The sequence below is a fragment of the Crocuta crocuta genome, unplaced genomic scaffold (genome assembly GCF_008692635.1).
Source record: "Crocuta crocuta isolate KB4526 unplaced genomic scaffold, BGI_CrCroc_1.0 scaffold830, whole genome shotgun sequence".
NCBI classification, from domain to species: domain Eukaryota; kingdom Metazoa; phylum Chordata; class Mammalia; order Carnivora; family Hyaenidae; genus Crocuta; species Crocuta crocuta.
In genome coordinates this window covers 2344380-2366006 of record NW_027531513.1, presented here as the reverse complement: position 1 = coordinate 2366006, position 21627 = coordinate 2344380, and the positions used below count along the sequence as shown (strand labels likewise).

At 35.0% G+C, this 21627-nt stretch overlaps 1 protein-coding gene across 9 annotated transcripts in view; it reads left to right on the top strand.

Annotated features, from left to right (window-relative positions):
* CCDC88A (coiled-coil and HOOK domain protein 88A) overlaps positions 1-21627 on the top strand; it is a 152486-nt gene that overhangs the window by 8272 nt on the left and 122587 nt on the right. For all 9 annotated transcript variants that reach the window (XR_013337158.1, XR_013337157.1, XR_013337156.1 and 6 more), the window contains exon 3: positions 20388-20496. Coding sequence is in view for 6 of the 9 variants with exons in the window: in XM_077772364.1 (XP_077628490.1) it covers positions 20388-20496 (109 nt within the window). In the remaining 3 variants the exon portion in view is untranslated. The remainder of the gene's footprint in view (positions 1-20387; positions 20497-21627) is intronic.

Below are 21627 nucleotides of genomic sequence, written 5' to 3'. Positions count from 1 at the left end.
GTTAATTTTTGAGAGAGAGAGAGAGAGCATGGCAGGGGAAGAAGAGAGAGGGAAAGAGAGAATTCTAAGCAGTGTCTGCACTGTTAGCACAGAGCCCAATGCAAGGCTCAGATTCATGAACTGTGAGATCATGACCGGAGCTGAAGTTAAGAGCCTGATGCTTAACTGACTGATCCACCCAGGTGCTCCACTTACTTATTTTTTTAAGTAATCTCTCCACCCAAAATGGAGCTTGAACTCATAACACCAAGATTAAGAATCGTAAGCTTAACTGACTGAGCTAGCTAGGTGCCCCCAGGAAGTATCAGTTCTTAACCATACCCTTTCAGAACACCACTTGACCTTCTTTTAGGATTTGTGACATAGATTGGTACCACTGTAAGCATAAAGTTTCAATATTTAAAAATAATAGAGATTTTAATTGATATTAAGAGATATCTGTCTAATACTCAATTTTGTGATCACCAACTAGCTACTTTTAGCGAATTGGTGTGGTGTAGAGCAAGAAACTACCTTGAGAGTTATAAGTTTAATTCCTGGATCAGGCTGGTTGGTGGAGCAGTCAGAACACACAAAACATTTGTTGATTAGTTTCATGTATTACATGGGTGTGGTTTGTGACACCCCCAGAACATTTTCAACACCGATATCAAAGATCAAAGATCTTCATAAATACAATAATAATGAAAAGTTTCAAGTATTGCAAGAATTACCAAAATGTGACACAGAGACACAAAGTGAGCAAATGCTGTTGGAAAAATGGAATCAACAGACTTGATTAACAGTAGCTTGTCATAAACCTTCAATTTGTGAAAAACGTAATAATCTACAAAGCACAGTAAAATGAATTTTACTGTATTCTCTTTCTTCATGATTTTATTCCTATTCTATCTTAGCTCTATTTTGCTAGTTCAATAATTAATAAAACTAGGTCGATGAAACTCATCAAGTTTATTCTGACATTTGTGAGACTCCGGGCAAGTATTCATTTAACCACAATAGGCCTAACTCATTAAAGATTATAAACCAGACTAAGAAATTGTTGACTCTGTTCTGATCTTTTTTCTTGAAAAATTTACCTTCATAAAGACATGAAGGGAAAGATTCAAATTTAGAATTTATGGAATTTAGAATTCATAAACTCCAGTTTCGTATCTCAGTGTAGTAGAGCCCAACCTCCTCCCCACATCCCTAGCTCTGTCTAGCCCCACAGAGAGGTCTCATGTGCACACCTGTGGACATCCTATATGCATTACTAAGACCCATGCTCTTCCAAACAGCTCTCCTTGACACAGTGATATATACATCTGTAGCATAGTCCATCCTCAGGACAGACCTAGGAAAGAGTCCTTTGCAGGCCCTATAATTGGGTTAGAAGTATTTGGGCAAGAAATTCAAGAGTTCTAGGTAACTGCAGTGGTATATCCTCTTGTTTCCATGGATTGCTTGCTCAGTGCTAAGAGGCATGGCCTGAGGAGGGCCAGAGTGACTCAGGACAGATGTTTTGCCAGCGTCAAAATACAGTACTTAGTGAGTGAGGATGCTGAAGAGATGGTTTCCTTAAAGGTCATTTTATTCAGTGAGTAGTTCCTGAGTGCTCACTATATGAAAAACTATTTACCAGGAACAGGGGATATGATGCTAACTAAGATGTGGTCTTTTCTCACTAGTAAGGGGAACAATATGCACATAAATTGCAGTGTGCTATATGGTAGAATTATGTTCTTGAAATAATGTTGGCACAAAGATGTGATTATTCACTTAGAAGAGGGAAAATTTGAACTAGGACATGAAAGTTGAATAGGACCAATTTGGTAAATAGGAATCATAAACGGTAGTAGGAGGAAAATAGCATAAAAGAGGCATGAAGATGTGACTAAAAATAGTAGACTAAAATAACTATAGGTTATTTTGTATAGCTGAAGCAGAGATTGTATGCTTCTTGCACATAGATGAGTTTGAAGAGGTGGGGATTGGGAGACCGTCCTTAGATACCATGTTAAGAAAAGTTAGATCTTTTCCTGTGGAGACGTGTCTTACTTCATATTTTCTTTGGAGGAACAGATACGCCAAGATTAAAGCTGAGCAGACTTAAATTAATGTATTTCTTGAAAAAAGATGTTAGTTTGGATTCTTAATTATGCATGAAAAAAAATAAGGACATTTAGTTTATTTTTCTTGACTTGCAACTGGAAACATTTAAAGTGTAATACAGCAGTGTGTTTTGACAATGATGCCTAATTTTATATGAGAAACATTTCAATAGCTGTGTATTTATACTCTTGTTCACATTTTCATTACTGTAAGTACATATTTCATTTTCATATTTAGTAAAATAGTTTTTAGGATGTGTTGTTATAATTCTTTTGGACTGTCAGAATGCTTTAACAATTCCCTGAAGATTAAGTTGCATTTTAACTACTCAGTTAGAATTCAGCCATTTCTGTGTTATATTATACTTTTATTAATTATAAGAATTCAGAGTTTCTGTCTGTGCTTCTAGAAAGAGCTCAGACTAATATTTCAGAGTTTGGACGGTGCTATTTTCAATAAATTTTTTTTGTTATCTGAGAGTATTCATATAATTCATATAATAATTCATATAATTACACTTTATTCTGAAGACATAATAGCCTGTTACTGAGTTATTTTTTCTGGAAGGGAATTCTGGTCTTTGCATAGTTATCCAGAGGTTTTGTTTTTATTTTTGTTTTAATTCTCCAGAGTATAGATAAAGTCCAGTATTTGTTGAGTATTGCATATTTTTCTTTTGAATATCCCATTATCCATCAACTTTGCGTTCTCACCTGCTTTCAAAATGTCTAAAATCTTAGGTCATTTGTTCCTCTGTCTTCTAAATTTAATTTTATTAAATTGGAGGCCCCTAACACAGTTTATTTCTCTTGAGCCATTTGTAGACCCTGCTATAAATTTCTTTAACTTGTTTCTTAATAATTCCTTACTTTCCTGCTTGTGTACCTCTCCTCTAACTTGGTTTCCAGTGTATCATGTCATTTTCAGTGCAATATTTGGTTTGTATGTGTGGCTGTTTTTTGTCTTCTATTTTACTACTTCTTTTTCTTTTATTTCTTCTTTCATTTCTGTCTTTACCAGTGCTTTTTTAATGGTTATCTTATTTTTCCTTTATGTTTTTATTGAAAAAAAATTTTTTTTAAGTTTTATTTATTTTGAGTGAGCTAGCGACCAAGAGAGGGATAGAGAGAAGGAGGGAGAGAGAGAATCCCAAGCAGGCTCCGTGCTGTCAGAGGCTGCTGATGCAGGGCTCGAACTCATGAACCATGAGACATGATCTGAGCCGAAACCAAGAATTGGATGCTCAACTGACTAAGCTACCCAGGCACCCCATCTTATTTTTCTTTTAATGGGTGGGCTTATAATGGAGTAAGTTTGTGATCCCTTTGGGAGTACTTTTATGGTACACTGAAAAGGGCAAATTAAACCAATATTGTGGTACCTTTATTCTGTTCTTAATAGAATTCTTAGAGTAATTCTCTATGGGAACTTTTTTTTTTTAATCTTAGAACTGATGATGCAAAAGGATTTTCTTACTGAATTTTAAAATTTCTTATTTGAAGTAAGTTTCCATGATTGTATATTTTAGTTTGTTAATAACCAATTGTACTTTGGAACATACTTTTTAAAGTTTTCTTTTTTATTTTAGAGAGCTTTCTTGCTTCTCAAAAATAACCATGATACCTGTCACTGATAATTAATCAAAGGCACTATTGAAATTACCTTGGAGGGTTTTGGACTTCAGGTTAAGATTCCTTTCTCTATTGAATTGATAGTATGTGAGTGAAGGCTTTACTAGTTAGGTCTGTCACTGATCAAGGAAAATACCTAATTTTGTATCAGGTCAGTTTGAGATTTCTTGAGTTTCTAGAACTGACTGTATTTGGAGCAACTACTACCCCAAAATACTGATGAAAACAAATTTAAACAAAGCTCTCTGATCCTATGATAACATTTAAGGAGAATGGGTGAATATTCTATCACAGATCAGTGATTCTCTTTGGTTCTATAAACTTTATTTTAGTTTCTGACCGTGTGGTTGACCACTATATAAATGAAGATTCTCTTACTTAATGAAGGCACTGATTAGGCATAATACTAAGTCTTCAGGTCTCCATACCAAGAACAGGAATTGATTTACCTAATAAAGTGGAACTCAGAGTGAGACCAATAGACCCCTGCCAGTCTGCCAGGTCAAAATTAGTTTTATAATAATATTAAGATGTCATTTGCCTTTTGGGCCTATGTTGCAAAAGCACTGATAGTGCAAAAGCAAAGGTGGGTAAAACTGCTGACACCTTGATTCACCTAGCGTGAATCAAGGAGTGGTACCAAATTGTACTCTGATAGTCATTGTATTCTTCACACTGTTGTTCTTTGAGTTTAAAAGAAGTCACGTTTCACTTACAAATGTTCTTGGTGAGGGGCCCCCGGGTGGCTCAGTCAGTTGACCATCTGACTTCAGTTCAGGTCATGATCTCGCGGTTCGGGAGTTTGAGCCCTGCATTGTGCCCTGTGCTGACAGCTCAGAACCTGGAGCCTGCTCAGATTCTGTCTCTCACTCTCTCTCTGCCCCTCCCCTACTTGTGCTGTCTCTCTGTCTCTCTCAAAAATAAACATTAAAAATGTTCTTGGTGAGGGGCACCTGGGTGGCTCAGTTGGTTGAGTGTCTGGCTCTTGATTTCGGCTCAGGTCATGATCTCACAGATCCTGGGTTCAAGCCCCAAGTCAGCTCTGTGCTGACACTTTGTAGCCTACTTGGGATTCTCTCTCTCCCTCTTTCTATCTGCTCCTCCCCTGCTGACAGTCTCTCTCTCTTTCCCCCCAAAAAATAAAACATTGAAAAGAAGTTCTTGGTGAGGCAGTAAAAGTTATTTTATTGAGTCTTGACCTTTGAGTACTTTTCTTTTTAATAGTCTGTAGGACAAAATGAAAGTATGCATGAAACACTACTGTTACATAATAAAATGTGATGATTATCTCAAGAAACGTACTTATGAGTTTTTTAAGTTGCAAGCTGAATAAGTCTCTGTTTTGTGGAACACTTTTTATTTGAAAAAATGACAGACAAACTGATTATTCAGGTCTGAGTATTGGACATTTTTTCAAAAATCAACAAAGTGGGCCTACCATTTCAAGGAAAACAAATGATTTTGTTATCAGTGATAATATGTAAATTACAGAAAACACGAATTTGGTAGCTTCTCAATATTTAAAGACCCGTCCGATGAGATTGGAGGTGATATTATTCAGTGTGAATTTTTATGTTGAATAATAACATGCAGTGTTTGGAAAATCTATATAACTCAATGAATAGATATTTTCAAAATGATCATTCATGATAAGAAATCATGCATTATGTTAGGGGCGCTTAGGTGGCTCAGTTGGACTAAGTGTCCAACTCTTGATTTCGGCTCAGGTCATGATCTCAGGGTTTGAAAGTTCGAACCCTGTGTCAGGTTCTGTGTTTACTCTCTCTCAAAATAAATAAACATTAAAAAAATAAATAATGCATACGTAAAACATGTATTCAAAATGTTAGATAGACCAGTGGATTTTAATGTATAACAATAAGAAGAGTTCACTGATAGGATTTCAGATTCCATATTGCAAGCAACTTTTAAGAAAGTACTACTTTACTGAAGTTGGCAGTATCAAAGAAGAATATCAATAATTATCTGAAAGGGCTATTAAAATACTCTTTCTGATTGCATATTTGTGTGAGATCAATTTTCTTCACATACTTTGAACATAATAATGTGTCCCAACACATTGAATGCAGAAGCAGATTGAAGAATCCATGGTTTTTTTTTTCCTTAAATAGTATATTGTCAAGTTGGTTTACATATAACACCCAGTGCTCATCCCAAGAAGTGCCCTCCTCCATGCCCATCACCCCCCTCCCATCAGCCCTCAATTTGTTCTCAGCATTCAAGATTCTCTCATGGTTTGCCTCCCTCCCTCTCCCCAACTACTTTTCCCCTTCTTCTCCTGATTAATCCTCTGTTAACTTCCTCCTAATACACCTATATGTGCAAGCATATGGTATTTGTCCTTCTCTGCCTGACTTATTTAATCCATATGTTTTCTATTAAGTTAAACATTAAAGAGATGTACAAAGTTGTAAAAGAATGTCATTCTCCAGTAAAATTTTTTCTGTTTTTGGAAAAGATAGTTATTTATCATAAAAATGCTCTTTGTGTTAATATACAATGAGTTTATTATTTTTAGATGGATTAATAAATTAATTTCTGATTCTTAATTTTAGTTTTAAGGTAGTAAATATACATAGATATAACTCACCTAAACAAAAGCACTTTAGAGTCCTTATAATATTTAGGAGTGGAAGTGAAAATTTGGAAAACAGCTTAATATTTGAAGGACCCATTTGGCTCATTATAAGAAGTAAAGATAGGTAGGTAGATAATTCTGTCATTTCATCCAATTCAGATAAAACCAAAGTTAAATATATGTATAGTATTGGATTTTAATTCTTTTTGTGTCCATCCGCAATTTTTTTAAAACTAAGACCTTAGTTCTCTTTGTTAAATCAGTGAGTATAATGCTGTCCTGCTAACTCAGTTGTGGGCTACTTAGAAAATGTCATAGATATTCTTCAACTTTTGAAGAGGTAACTTTATGTATCTTTTTTTTTAAATGTTTATTATTTTACTAGACAGAGCATGGGAGCACAGGGAGGGGCAGAGAGAGAGGGAGAGAGAGAATCCCAGACAGGCTCTGCACTGTCAGCATGGAGCCAGATGCAAGGCTCCATCCCACAACCTGCAAGATCATGACCTGAGCCAAAATCAAGAGTTGGAGGCCTAACTGACTGAGCCATGCCAATTCCCCATGTATCTTAAATTATGAGAATGTACATGAAGGAAGGCTATGTTGATGATCTCTGTGTGGTAATTATATGTCACACACCTCTCCAAAAATTACTGTTCAGTCTTTGTGAAGATCGTATTAATTAAGATATGTGAAAATATACTATATGTATATATATGAGATTATATTAGTATTACATTTTATTGTTTGCCATCATGCACGGTGATGGCTGTGAGAACGGAGAGAATTAAACGTGAAGTGGCTCTTTTTTAAAAACCACTTATTTTCCTGATTATACTCAAGGCTGAGATAGGCTTACTACTTGGATAACCCTATATGGTGATGATGCTTACCCAGTTAATTATTTTTCATAGAGCAATCATTTTGGTGTATGCACATTTGAAGTTAGATATGCAAATAACTAATTTCAGATGTTTCATAGTGACATGCAAATGTTATATAGTTATATGTTACCATATAAAATATCTCAAAAATTAAAAAAAAATCTCTACAACTAGTTTCAAATTAGAATGGCATGATCAAAAACATGAGCACATGTAGTTGTTATGCACCATCACTAAACAGATGGTCCAGGAGGATATATAACAGACTTACAGTCTGGGTAGAAGGGCACAAAGCCATTAAAACTATCAGATTTCTGTTTCTCATAGATAATAGTCAATGAATAAGTAAAGACATAATCCTTAGTTATACAAGGACCAAATCTTAGAATATTAGTGTTACGTAACTGCTAACTTTCTCTTCATCTTTTACCCTAATATAAAAATTACTGTATACAGTGATAGATAATACTGTTGTCTGTTTATTGAAATTAATGCATCTTGTCACAAGTAGGTCATTTATAAATGTGAAATTGCTTGAGGCCCTTTTTTACTGCCATGCTGCATTTAACTTCTGGCTGGACAGATTTGAACTATATTGCTAGGCTCTTTGCTTTTAAAGCATTTCTCAGTTTTCATCTTGTAAAAGGAAATGGTTGATATGAGATTATGTTGGCTTGGAAATAGCTGTGTATGATTAGAAAGTTATTTGCTCACATATCACGTGTGTATCATTCAGTAGCTCATCTTTTAGAAAAAGGTCTTTCCAGATAAATTCTGAAAAAAAAGTATGCTTTTAAAAAGAGTTTAATTAAAACTTCATTAATCATGACTCTATATTTTGAATTAATCTTTGTTAGCATTTTAAATGTTAAATATGAAAGAAAGACAGTATTTAGAATATTTAATAGAGTACAGTTTCTTTTTAGAGAATTCTGGATTCATACTATATTCACTTTGTTTAAATTACTGTATTGTGCCTTTTACTGTATGAAAAAAATGAACCTTAAAATACATGCAGGAGTGGAGTGCTTTCTGTCTTTACATGTAATGCATATTTTTACAGAAGAAATTTTTTATATTTTATTTTCTTAAGTTTATTTGTAGTCTGACAAATGTCTTATGACTCTGAATCTCTAGCACTGACTCCTACTTGTACAGCCTCATTAAATGTGCTACAACTCAGTAACAAATACAATTATTTACTGTTTTTCCTAGAAGTAAATAAAATGAACAGACTTCATGAAATGATTTTTTTTGCTGGTGTTTTTACAGTCTTTAAAAAATGTTTTACTTAATTAAAAGGATTAGTTAATACTAAGGTTCATATTGAAAAATGGCAGTCTCTGCCCTAATTTACCTCTCAGTTCTGTTTCCTAGAGTGAAAACTTTTAGGGGTGCCTGGGTGGCTCAGTCGGTTAAGCGTCCGACTTTGGCTCAGGTCATGATCTCAGGGTTTGGGGGTTCAAGCCCCACATCCGGCTCTGCGCTTGACAGCTAGCTCAGAGCCTGGAGCCTGTTTCAGATTCTGTGTCTCCCTCTCTCTCTGACCCTCCCCTGCTCACGCTGTCTCTCTCTCTCAGAAATAAATAAAATATTAAAAAAATAAAACCTTTTAACTTTTTTTAGAGCAATTTCACCTGTCATTTACTTTACATAATACTATCATATTATAGTGATAATATACCTACCCTCGTATTTCTTGATTTATCCCTTTTAGACATGGTCTGTTGACTTCTGGATAATGGTAGATGAGATTTTAGTGCAGTGCTCACATTAATACAACTATATAATGTTTTCTCTAGAGCCTATGTTTTTCTTTTAAAAAACACTATTTTTTTTTCTGAAGTTACTACCTTTCTTGATGTACATAATTTTTGGTACATCTGGCCTTAAGTATTTAGCTATCTTTCATCATAGTGGGGATTAGGACTTTTCAGGACAATTTCATCTGAGGGTCATCTATCCCTCTCACATAAAGAGATTGCATTCTTGGGGTGAAAGGGCCTGTTTTCTGTGATCCTAACATCTGTCATTACAACCCTAACTCTAATTAGTCATGAGTCAAATGGGAAACCCAAGCCTTGTAATTGAAAGTTTATTGCTCTCTAGGTCCATGCCTAGAGTGCTTAACAGTTATCCTGGTTTCCCAAGTCCAGACAGTTTATGGATAGGCTGTGATGTATTATGCACTGATTCTAAACAACTAAGAACTTTCCAGTTCTGTTTGCATGCTAAAGTAACTCATAGTAGGTATGGTGTAGATTAGAAACTGAAACTGAAGCTTTGGGTACCTAGCATCAGCCTGTTCTATCCAAGAACTCCATTATTTTGTTGGATTTCCAAATGAGTCTACTAAATCACAGAAATCCCCTTAAACCCCATGTAGTCACAGCAAAGATTTGTAAGCACAGAGCACCACAGTTTTATAAAAAGATGCAGGAAACTTTCATCCCCCTATCGTTAATAATCCCTGTTGAATGTGAGGTTAATTTTTGGTGCTGAAGTATTCTGCAAATTTTTCAAAATACTTTCTCTAGCTTTTCTAAGTTGCATTTTTCACTTTTTCCCAGATTCCTAAAATTTTGTGTGATATCCTTAGTGTATAAAAACTAAACTGTTCCCCCTTTTTATATTCAGGATTGTCTTAATTGTTTCAAGGGATCTTTCTCAAGGTTTGAAGAACTTAACGTTAAAACTTAGAAATAAATTTTGTTTTACAAAAAGTTCTTAAAAGATTTTGATCAAACCAAAATTCTAAATTCTTAAAACTTGTTAATTTTTAGAAGAGCTTTATACAAAGGCTTTTCTGGCAATCAAGTAAAATTTAAAATGCCATGTGAGGAATGTTGGGCATAAAAAATTTAAAAAGAACCTTTAAACTTTAAAAAATATATCAACTTAAGACAGAGGTAACAACTCTGTCAGGGGCAAAGATAATATTTACATTATAAAATTTGTGAAAGTTGGAATGATATCACTCATGTTTATTAGAAATTATACATCCATCTTGAAGTATAATCCAAATTATATATTATCATGTAATAATGGGCTTGCACTATGCGTTTGTACATTTTTTTAGTTTATATTTTTAGTAGGAATATTGAAATCTTTCTTAAATATTTGTTGTCAGAATTAAATATCTGGGTATATTATCACTGAAATGAAGAGGAAAGGAATATTCTGTAGTCTGATTACTGACTGTGAAAACAATTAAGAATATGCTCAAATAATGTAATAAAACCAGTGATCTGCTGTACACATGGATTTTATATATAACATTGCTGAAATCTTTTCTATTTGGTCTTTTCTTTGTTTTCCTGAATGAGCCTATATGAGAAAAGGCTGAAAGAGAGTGAAGGAAAGAAAGTGGAAGAGCCTAGGCAAATTGCTGCTTTGGACTCAGATTTTCTGATTTAGATGAGTGAAACTAGGTAATCTCTAAAGTGATTTTTAGGTCTGTTAACAGACCAGGTTCATACCAGTGTATGAATAGGAGGCAGGCACGGGTGAGAGGTTTGTAACGGGATTCAAATATAGAGTAAGGAAAATAAAAATAAGATAGAAGAAGGCTAAAGAAGGGAGATATTTACTGAATGTGATTACAAATGAAATGTTTACATAACTGACTGTAGGTTTACCTAGCATTTTTGTTACTGGGGTTGTTCCTGCTCTCCTCTCCCAATTACAATTATCTGTGTACTTTTCTCCACAATGATAGTTTTACTAAACTAAGCTTTTATATGTTAATATGGACACAGTAGGTCCTCAGGATTTGTTTAACTTACTAAGGGTACCAGAGTTGATTATATAAAACAAGATTTTCCCTTCAGCATTTTGCGTTTTTAACCATGATTTCTTGACCATGCTGCTGTTTGTCTTTGCCGTCACACATAATCTGACTTTTGCAATATAGTCTCCTTGTAAGTAACTAGTTTTGGTTGGTGCTTTTCCTCAGAGACCCACTTTTCTAGTTACGCTTATTCACCTTGGGCTATTCATTAATTCCCTTGCACTAAGCATAAATCAGTCACAGGTCGGATTTGGCCTGCTTTACTACTATATCTCCCTTGTTTCTTTAGATCTCAAATTGTAGGTTAGGACTGTGTTATTCAGCTGATCTTTGGGACACACACCTTAATGGGGAGTATCTATTCTAGACCGCCAAGTGAGTTGTTAGCTTGGAGAATGTCATCTCATATAACTTATTAGGAAGGAACCATTTTTGAAGCACTATGCCGAGTCTCAGATTGTTTATTATTTTTATTTATTCATACAACATTGTTAGGATATATGCTAGTTTTTAGAGATAAAAATGTGAATAAGATACGGTTTCTGCTGTTAAGGTTCTTCTAGTCTACTGAGAAAGTGAGAGGCATAAAGGGAATTAAGTATTAGAAGGCCTATGATAGAGTTATTTACCAAAAAAGAGGAGTAGTTGTTATACTATGGGGTGGAGCTGATGGAGTAAATGGTCTAGGATTGTGAGGGTAACTCAGTATTACAAGATGTAAGAGTGTAACTCACTATATTAGTATATTTAAAAAAAAGAATCAGATGGGAATAGATGCAGGAAAAATTGGATAAAATTCAGCACCCATTTAGACACTGAATAATTCAGGAATAGGAGGGAACTTAACCTGAAGGAAGGTATCTATCAGAAGATTGCAGCAAATGTTATATATTACTGGTGAAACATTAAAAGCTGTTTTATTAAATTTGAGAACATTAAAAGAAAGAAAAATAGAAACGAAATACGAAATTGAAGAAGAGGAGCTAACTGTCACTTGCTGATGATAGAGTTTTTTTTATATTAAAAAACCAAAAAAAATGAACTGAATAAACTAAATTTTGAAAAGTGGTTAATCAGAAGTGCAATATACAAAAACTACAGCTTTCCTATTATATTCTAGCAACGACCAAATACACAGTATAATAGAAAACAAATCCATTTCACAAACAAAAACCTAAATAAGAAAAAAAAAACCTTAAGTATATGAGACTTTTGTGGGAAAACTTAAAAATGTTACTGATGCAAATGTCCTTTTTTATCAGATAATTATTATTAATAAGATCCTAATAATTCTCAGGGTTTTTCCTAGAATCTTAATAAATATCCTAAAATTCAGAGAAAAGAGCAGTATGTATGACTGACTAATTAGGACAGTTTAGAAGACAAAAATAATAGTGAGGGGTTTGATCTGATGGAATCAAGAAAATAATAAAAGTAGTGATATAAAAAAGGTTTTAAAGACTGAATAGACAAATAGGCTAATGAAACACAACAGACTTCAAAAGTAGGCCCATACTTATATGGGATTCTAATATATCATAGAGATTAGGGGGAAATAAGCTCTTTTGTAGTTGGTGTTAGGATAATTGGTTATCAGTATTAAAAACGTACAAATTTAAGACAGCCTCCGAAAACACCAATAGACAGCCTATTAGAATAAGAAAGTTTAGCAGTTTCTACAGATAAAAGCAATCCACAAAAATTGATAACTTCATATATCAGTAGTAACCTATTAGCAAATACATTTAAAAAATAGTACATTCACTGTAACAGCAAAAACTAGGAAGCATTTAAGCATATGTAATAAAAATTCTTCCTAGAGAAAATTACAAATTGGTTTTGAAGAAAAGCTCAATGAGGGATAGGGCTCTAAAAGCACAGGCAACATAAGCAAAATTAGACAAATGGGATTGCATCAAACTAAAAACATATGTATAATAAAAGAACAATCAACAAAATGAAAAGGCAATCTATAATAGTTATCAGAGTAATTATAATAATAGATTTTGATCCATTGAGTATTATAGGGAACCATGAGTATGTATTGATATTATAAATCGAAGATCAGATTATTGACATAGTTACAAAGTATGTCTTCACAAAATACTTAATAATTACTAAAGAAAAATAATGACTATCATGGAGAAAACTGGCAGTTACCAGTTTAATCAAGTGATAAAAGGGAATATTATCAATAGTGGGACACATTGAAATTATGCACGGTCTGTTAGGATGCATTGAGAAGAGCACAGCATCTCTTCTGTGTTTTTGCTGTTAAAGATACACAACCTGAACTTAATTATGACTCAGACAGAGTCTATTAAAGTGAATCCAATTAGGGGCGCCTGGGTGGCTTAGTCGGTTAAGCGTCCGACTTTCGCTTAGGTCATGATCTCGCGGTTCGAGGGTTCAAGCCCCGCGTCGGGCTCTGTGCTGACTGCCAGCTCAGAGCCTGGAACCTGTTTCAGTCTGTGACTCCCTCTCTCTCTGACCCTCCCCTGTTCACGCTGTCTCTCTCTCTCTCTCCTAGAGATAAATAAAACATTTAAAAAAATTAAAAAAAAAAATAAATAAAGTGAATCCAATTGAAGAACATCCTGTGAATAACTAGCTTTAATATTTTAAAGTGTCTGGGTCATGAAATTCAAGGAAAGTTCCAAGCTGAAAGACTGAAGATGGAAAGTCAGAGTATTGAATAAAAAGTGTGATTCTGAATTAGATCCTTTTCCTCTAAAGGACATCCATTCATTATTTGGGAATAACAAACTTGATTCTAAAGATTTGAGGGTAGTAATACATAATTGTTGGTTTCATGATTTTGATAATTATATGTGTTAGTAGAAAATAAACACTAAAATGATCATTGGGTGTCAGGTCAGCAACTTATTCTCAGGAGGTTTAGGAAAAAGACTGCTTGTTCATGCAACTTTTCTCTTAAGTTTGATTTTGCCCCATAAATCACTTAAGACTCCATTCTTTTCAGCCTGTTTTTTCTTTCTCTGTCTGTGCTCTGGAATTTTTTATTGTATCTTTGGGTTCACTAATCTTTTGTTATAGTTTCCTATCTCCTGTTTAAACACATACAATGAATTTTTCATTTCAGATACAGTATATATTTTTATTATTTAAAATATTTTTTAGCTTTAGAAGTTCCATTTGGGGTTTTTTTTTGAGTAGTTTCCATTTCTCTCTACATGTTAATGTTTTCCTTTAAGCCCGTTAGTGTACAGTTGACCCTTGAATAACACAGGTTTGAACTGCGTGGGTCCACTAATACACAGGTATTTTCAACAAATACAGTACAGTACTGTAAATGTATTTTCTTTTTTCTTCTAGCTTATTGTAATACAGTATATATATATAGAAAATATGTGTCATTTGCTAATGTTATTGTGGGTATGCTATTGATCAATAGTAGGCTATTAGTAGTTAGGTTTGGGGGAATCCGAAGTTATATGTGGATTTTTGGCTGTGCCAAGGGATCAGCACCTCTAATCCCCATGTTGTTCAAGGGTCCACGGTAGTTATAATGGCTTTTTAAAAGTCTTTGCTCTTCTCCTTATCTCTTTGATTTCTTGGTCTCTTTCTGTTGACTCTTTCCATTTTTCTTCCCTGGTCATGAATAATTTTTTTCCTTCTCTGCACATCTAGTACTTTTTTATTGCAGAGAGGACATTTTGATCATTATATTATGGAGTATTGAATCTTATCCTTTAAGGAGTGATGAATTTTGTGTTAGCAAATTGTCAAGTTGCTTGCGATCAGCTTGATCCTTTTAAGGCTTTTTATACGCTTTATTGGGGAGGTTCTGGAATAGCTTTTACGTAACCACTAGATTAGTCCTACCTTTTTTTTTTTTTTTTTAGTTTATTTATTTATTTAGAGAGAGACAGAGACAGCACAAGTGGAGGGTTGAAGAGAGAGAGGGAGAGAGCAAGAATCTCAAGCAGGCTCTGCGCTGCCAGCACAGAGCCCGATGTGGGGCTTGATCCCACGAAACTGCAAGATCACTACCTGTGCTGAAAGCAAGAGTCAGACACCCAACCAACTGAGCCACCCAGGTACCCCTAGATTAGTCCTACTTCTAAGACACTTTTCTATGGATGTTTATTCAAGGTCTCTTTTTCACTCTGACTGATCAGAACTTGAATTTCTCCCTGCACTTGGTGAGCTTTGGGTGTTACTTAGTTTGCAGCATTCCTGTGGTTGTCCTTTGTTCAGTCGTGGAATTTAGGGTACACATGCACAGCTTAGTATTTAGCTGTGTATTTTAAGGGCATATATTTGGAACTCTCTTCTGTATTAGGATAGCTCCCTTGTCTCTAGTATTATTTTCTGAGAATTTTAGTTACTTCAGTTTCCTTGAATTCTAAGCTTTGTGTCAAGTTCAGTGAGACTTGGGCTTCCCCTCCTGATACCTCATTCTGGAAAGTGCCTCACTACTTTACTAAAGAGACCCTTGCTAGGGACTATAGCCTTCTATTACCTGCTGTCCAAAGTCTGAAACAATTATTTTATGTTTTGTCCAGTTTTCTAGTTCTTTATGGCAAGAGGGAAAGTTTAGTACTAGCTGTTCTATCCTGTTTGATATTCAGCTTATTTTGGTTGTAGTATTTTCTCATTTAGTGTTGTGAGCAATCTCACTGAATATGGTTGAACTGATCTAGTGCTGGATATTGACATTGTGAGTTTAGTCACATGACAAAGGATCAATATGTTGGGAGTGCTGGTAAGATAATGGTTGCAATAAAGCAGTAATTCTCAGAGTATGGTTTGAGGATCCTCTCAGGGGATCTCCTGTGAGAATTATTGCTTTATTTCAGGGTAAATATCTGGATAAGGCTAACTTTTCTTCATGTATGTGAACCGAAATACCACAAACAGTAGATGAATGCAGAAGATGAACAAGCTGATTTTTTAAATTTAAAATAGATGTTAAAGAGATGTGTAAACCAAGAACCATAAAATACTTAGGAATAAACCTAACCAAAGAGGTAAAAAGATCTGTACACTAAAAACTATAAAACACTTATGAAAGAAATTTAAAAAAGACACAAAGAAATGGTAAAACATTCCATGTTCATGGATTGGAAGAATAAATATTGTTAAAATGTCAGTACTGTCCAAAGCAATATATACATTCATTGCAATCCCAGTCAAAATAGCACCAGTATTCTTTTCAAAGCTAAAACAAACAATCCTAAAATTTGTATAGAACCACAAAAGACCCCAAATAGCCAAAGTAACGTTAAAAAAGAAAATCAGAGCTGGAGGCATCACAATCCCAGGCTTTAGCCTATACTACAAAGCTGTCATCATCAAGACAGTATGGTATTGGCATCAACACAGACACATAGACCAGTGGAATAGAATAGAGAACCCAGAACTGGACGCACAGATGTATGGCCAACTAATCTTCGACAAAGCAGGAAAGAGTATCCAGTGGAAAAAAGACAGTCTCTTTAGCAAATGATGCTGGGAGAACTGGACAGCATCATGCAGAAGAATGAAAGTAGACCACTTCCTTACACCATACACAAAAATAAATTCAAAATGGTTCACAGATGTATGTGTGAGACAGGAAACCATCAAAATCCTAGAGGAGAAAACAGGCAGCAACCTCTTTGACTTTAGCTGAGGACACCTTCTTAGTTGACACGTCTCTGAAGGCAAGGGAAATAAAAGCAAAAATGAACTGTTGGAACCTCATCAAGATAAAAAGCTTCTGCACAGCAAAGAAAACAGTCAACAAAACTAAAAGGCAACCAGTGGAATGAGAAAAGATATTTGCAATGACATGTTGGATAAAGGATCAGTATCCAAAATCTATAAAGAACTTAACAAACTCAACACCTGAAAAACAAATAATCCAGTGAAGAAATGGGCAGAAGACATGAATAGACACTTTACCAAAGAAGCCATTCAAATGGCTAACAGACACATGAAAAGATGCTCAATGTCACTCATCACCAGGGAAATACAAATCAAAGCCACATTGAGATATACCACCTCATACCAGTCAGAGTTGCTAAAATTAACTCAAGAAACAACAGATGTTGGCAAGGATGTGGGAAAGGAGAACCCTCTTGCACTGTGGGTGGGAGTGCAAACTGGTGCACTGCTGTGGAAAACAGTGTGGAGGTTTTTCAAAAAATTAAAAATGGAATTGCCCTGTGACTCAGCAATAGCACTACTAGGAACTTATCCAAAGGATGTAAGAGTGCCGATTTATAAAGGGCACATGTACCTCAATGTTTATAGTGGCCCTATCAACAGTAGCCAAATTATGCAGAGTCCAGATGTCCATCAACTGATGAATGGATAAAGAAGATGTGATTTATGTATATAGTGGAATACTACTTGGCAATGAAAAAGAATGAAATCTTGCCATTTGCAACCATGTGGTTGGAGCTACAGGGTATTATGCTATGTGAAATAAGTCAGAGAAAGACAAATATAGATTTTCATTCATATATGGAATTTGAGAAACTTTATAGAAGACCATTGGGGGAAGGGAAAGAAAAAAATAGAGAGGGAGGCAAACCATAAAAGACTCTTAAATACAGAGAACAAACTGAAGGTTGATGGGGGAGGGCATATGAGGGGGTGGGGAAAATGGTTGATGGGCACTGAGGATGGCAGTTGTTGGGATGAGCACTGGGTGTTGTATGTAAGTGATGAATCATGGGAGTCTATTTCCGAAGCCAAGAGCACACTGTATACGCTGTATGTTAGCTAACTTGACAATTAACTATATAAAAAAAAAATAAAGAGGTGTAAAAATAGTAAAACAATGCTATTCTCATTAAATTTTTGGTTTGATATTTTTAAGTGTGTAATTTCTTATTTTAAAAAATGACTTAATAAGTAAATAACTGATATCTTCTCGGTTTTAATTTGTTACAGTAAATACAGTGAAAACAAAAGTTGTTAAGAGCCTAAATGTTTGAGAATTACTAAAATATAACACTATAGAGTCTGTCTGGGGAAGGAATTGAAGGCATTAGGATTATAATGGGGGGCGCCTGGGTGGCTTAGTCGGTTAAGCGTCCGACTTTTGCTTAGGTCATGATCTCGCGGTTCGTGGGTTCGAGCCCCGCGTCGGGCTCTGTGCTGACTGCCAGCTCGGAGCCTGGAGCCTGTTTCAGTCTGTGACTCCCTCTCTCTCTGACCCTCCCCTGTTCACGCTCTCTCTCTCTCTCCTAGAAATAAATTAAAATATTAAAAAAAAAAAAGGATTATAATGGACTGGGTGAAAAAAGGGAAGGATTAAGGAATGAGAGGTTTCTGTTCAGTTCCTATTCTCTGTTGTAAAGCTATCAGTTTCTTCTCTGCATTCTTGTGTGGAGGTGCTGCTGTTAAAGTTAATCATAGGAGAGTACTCTGTCCCAACAACTACTTAGGTTCCTGCTTTGATGTTATGCATTTAGCCCGTGCATCAGGAGTCCTGATTTATTGTCTACCATTTCACTTTGCCATGTCTGTATCCAGCCTGACCTCTTTGCCCTAATGAGGAAGTACCTCTTACATGTTTATGTTCTGGCATGAACTTACTCTTCTGTTCCAGTGCCACCACTTGAATTTCCTATTCTTAAAAGGAACGTAAGTGAGTATTTGTCTGTTTGGCTTATTTCACTTAGCATAATGCCCTCAAGGTCCATTTGACTGTTGCAAGTGGCAGGATTTCTTTTCTCATAGATGAGTAATAATTTTAATACATATATAAGGTGAGTGTGTGTCTTACATCTTATTTATGTATTTGTCTTTTGATGGACAGTTAGGTTGTCTTCCTGTGTTGGCTTCTGTAAATAATACTGCAGTGAGCATGCAGATATCTTTTCAAGATTCTGTTTTCATTTTCTTTGACATATATATTGAGAAGTGGAGTTGCTGGATTATATGATAGTTCTATTTTTAATTTTTTGATGAACCTCTGTAGTGGTTGCAATAATTTACGTTCCTAACAACAGTGCACAAGAGTTCCCTTTCTTCCACATCCTTGCCTTCCTTATCCTTGCATAAGTGTTACATCACTTATGGTTTTGATGTAGCTGTTTTAACGTACATGTTAGCCACTTGTAGAACTTTTTTAGAAAAATGTTTATTCAGTTCTTCTGCTCATTTTATTTATTTAAAACATTTTTTTTATAGTTTATTTTTGAGACAGAGAGAGACAGAGCATGAGTTGGGGAGAGGCAGAGAGAGAGGGAGACACAGAATCCGAAACAGGCTCCACGCTCTGAGCTATCAGCACAGAACCTGATACAGGGCTCAAACCCACAAATCGTGAGATCTGATCTGAGCTGAAGTCGGATGCTTAACTGACTGAGCCACCCAGGCACCCCCTCTCTGCCCATTTTAAAATTAGATTATTTTGTTTTTTGTTGTTGAGTTATATGAGTTTTTAATGTATTTTGGATATTAACCCCTTATTGGATGTGATTTGAAAATGCTTTCTCCTGTTATATAAGTTGACTTTTCATTTTGTTGATGGTTTCCTTTGCTCTGCATAAGCTTTTTAGTTTTATATAGTCACAACTGTGTATTTTTACTTGTATTGCCTTTGCTTTTGGTGTAATTGAATTTCTTATTCTTAACCATGGTCTAGCTTTTTTTTGTTTTCAGTTTCTGCTACCTCAGACTCCTTCAACCATTTGCATTCATTGAATCCATATAATTTACCTGAGATTAAAGTATTAATCTGTGTCATAACTGCATTCTTTAATTTCTGTGGAACAGTGGCTGCTCAAATATAGTCTCCATTATCCAGTGAGGAGATACACCATTTCTTGGTTATTAGCTCATATTTTACAATCTTGGTTTATTATTTTTAAATATTTTTAAATGTTTGTTTATTTTTGAGAGGCACAGAGAGAGAGAGAGAGAGCATGAGCGGGGAAGGGCAGAGAGAGGGAGACACAGATTTCTAAGCAGCTCCAGCCTCTGAGCTGTCCGCACATAGCCCTATGTGGGGCTCAAATCTACGCGCTGTGAGATCATGACCTGAGCTAAAGTTGGATGCTTAAGTGACTGAACATGGCATCCCACAGTCTTGATTTAATAGATTTAAATAGATGTATTTTGGGTGATGGAAATAAATGTATTTGAAAGAAGTAAGAGGTTATTCATCCCAGGAAGATGGAGAAACAAAATGAGAATGAAGGGGACTATCTAACTTATGTTTCAAATTTATTTTGCCATTGTCTTAGAAGTAGCAGATGCATTTACAGTAAATAGAAACCCAGAATACAGCATCTGTCCTTTGGGTCATCTCTGTTAATGCAGATGGATACACATTTTTTAATGTGGTTATTTTCAGTCATCTGTAGGTTGATAAGTATATTTCAGTATAATTTTAGTTTAAAGCGTTTTTTAAAAATTTCTTACAGCAATCCTAAATCGGAGAGTCAGAGAGTAAATAAAAAAGTCAACAATGATGCATCACTTAGAATTCATAATCTATCCATTTTGGTGAGACAGATAAAATTTTATTACCAGGTAAGTGGTCCTTTTTTTAATTTAGTATAATAATTAATGCTTGTGTATTCATATTTTTTCTATAATAAGAAAAGGTGAGTATCATTTACCTAGAATATACTAAATGCTAATTATTATGTGCCAGATACTGGTTTACTACTGGAGATAGAGTAGTATTGACATAATTCCTTTCTTATGGAATATTAAAGATACAAGGAAACACTTCATATTACCTAATTTTTAAAATAATTATTGTATTTTATGAAGTTTTAAAACCAGTTCCTAGTTTCTGAGAGCTTGCATAGTGCAATACTTTGTTAGCCTACTTGAATTATGCCTTTGAAAAGTGTACTTTTTATTGTCCTTGTTTAACCTTAAATTAGGTACATAGTTCAGAGTTTAAATATGAGCATTCTTCAGGCTATCAATACACCTCTACAATTCACCAGGGGTGCATTACACAAATTTTAGGATGTTGTATTCTTTTTTTTTTTCAATTTTTAAAAATGTTTATTTACTTACTTATTTTATTTATTATTTTTATATAAATAGTTTATTGTCAAGTTGGTTTCCAACAACACCCAGTGCTCATCCCCACAAGTGCTCTCCTCCATACCCCTCCCCCCCAACACCCATCAGTCCTCAGTTTGTTCTCAGCATTCAAGAGTCTCTCATGGTTTGCCTCCTCACTCTCCCCCACTTTTTCTCCCCTTCTTCTCCCCCACGGTCCTCGGTTAAGTTCCTCCTAATCCTCCTATATGTGCAAACATATGGTAACTGTCCTTCTCTGCCTGACTTATTTCGCTCAGCATAACACCCTCAAGGTCCATTCATGTTGCTACACATGGCCAGATTTCATTCTTTCTCATTGCCATGTAGTATTCCATCATATAGATAGACCACATCTTGATCCATTCGTCTGTTGATGGACACTTAGGCTTTTTCCATGTTTTGTCTATTGTTGAGAGTGCTGCTATGAACATTGGGGTCCATGTGCCCCTATGCATCAGCACTCCTATATAGGATGTTGTATTCTTTAAAATATTTATTTTTTGCATTTTCTCATTTTTGTTGTGATTTCTTACTCCACTTGAGGTATTTAGAAGTATGCCTTTAGATTTCTGAACATATGGTATTTTTCAAGCAATCTTT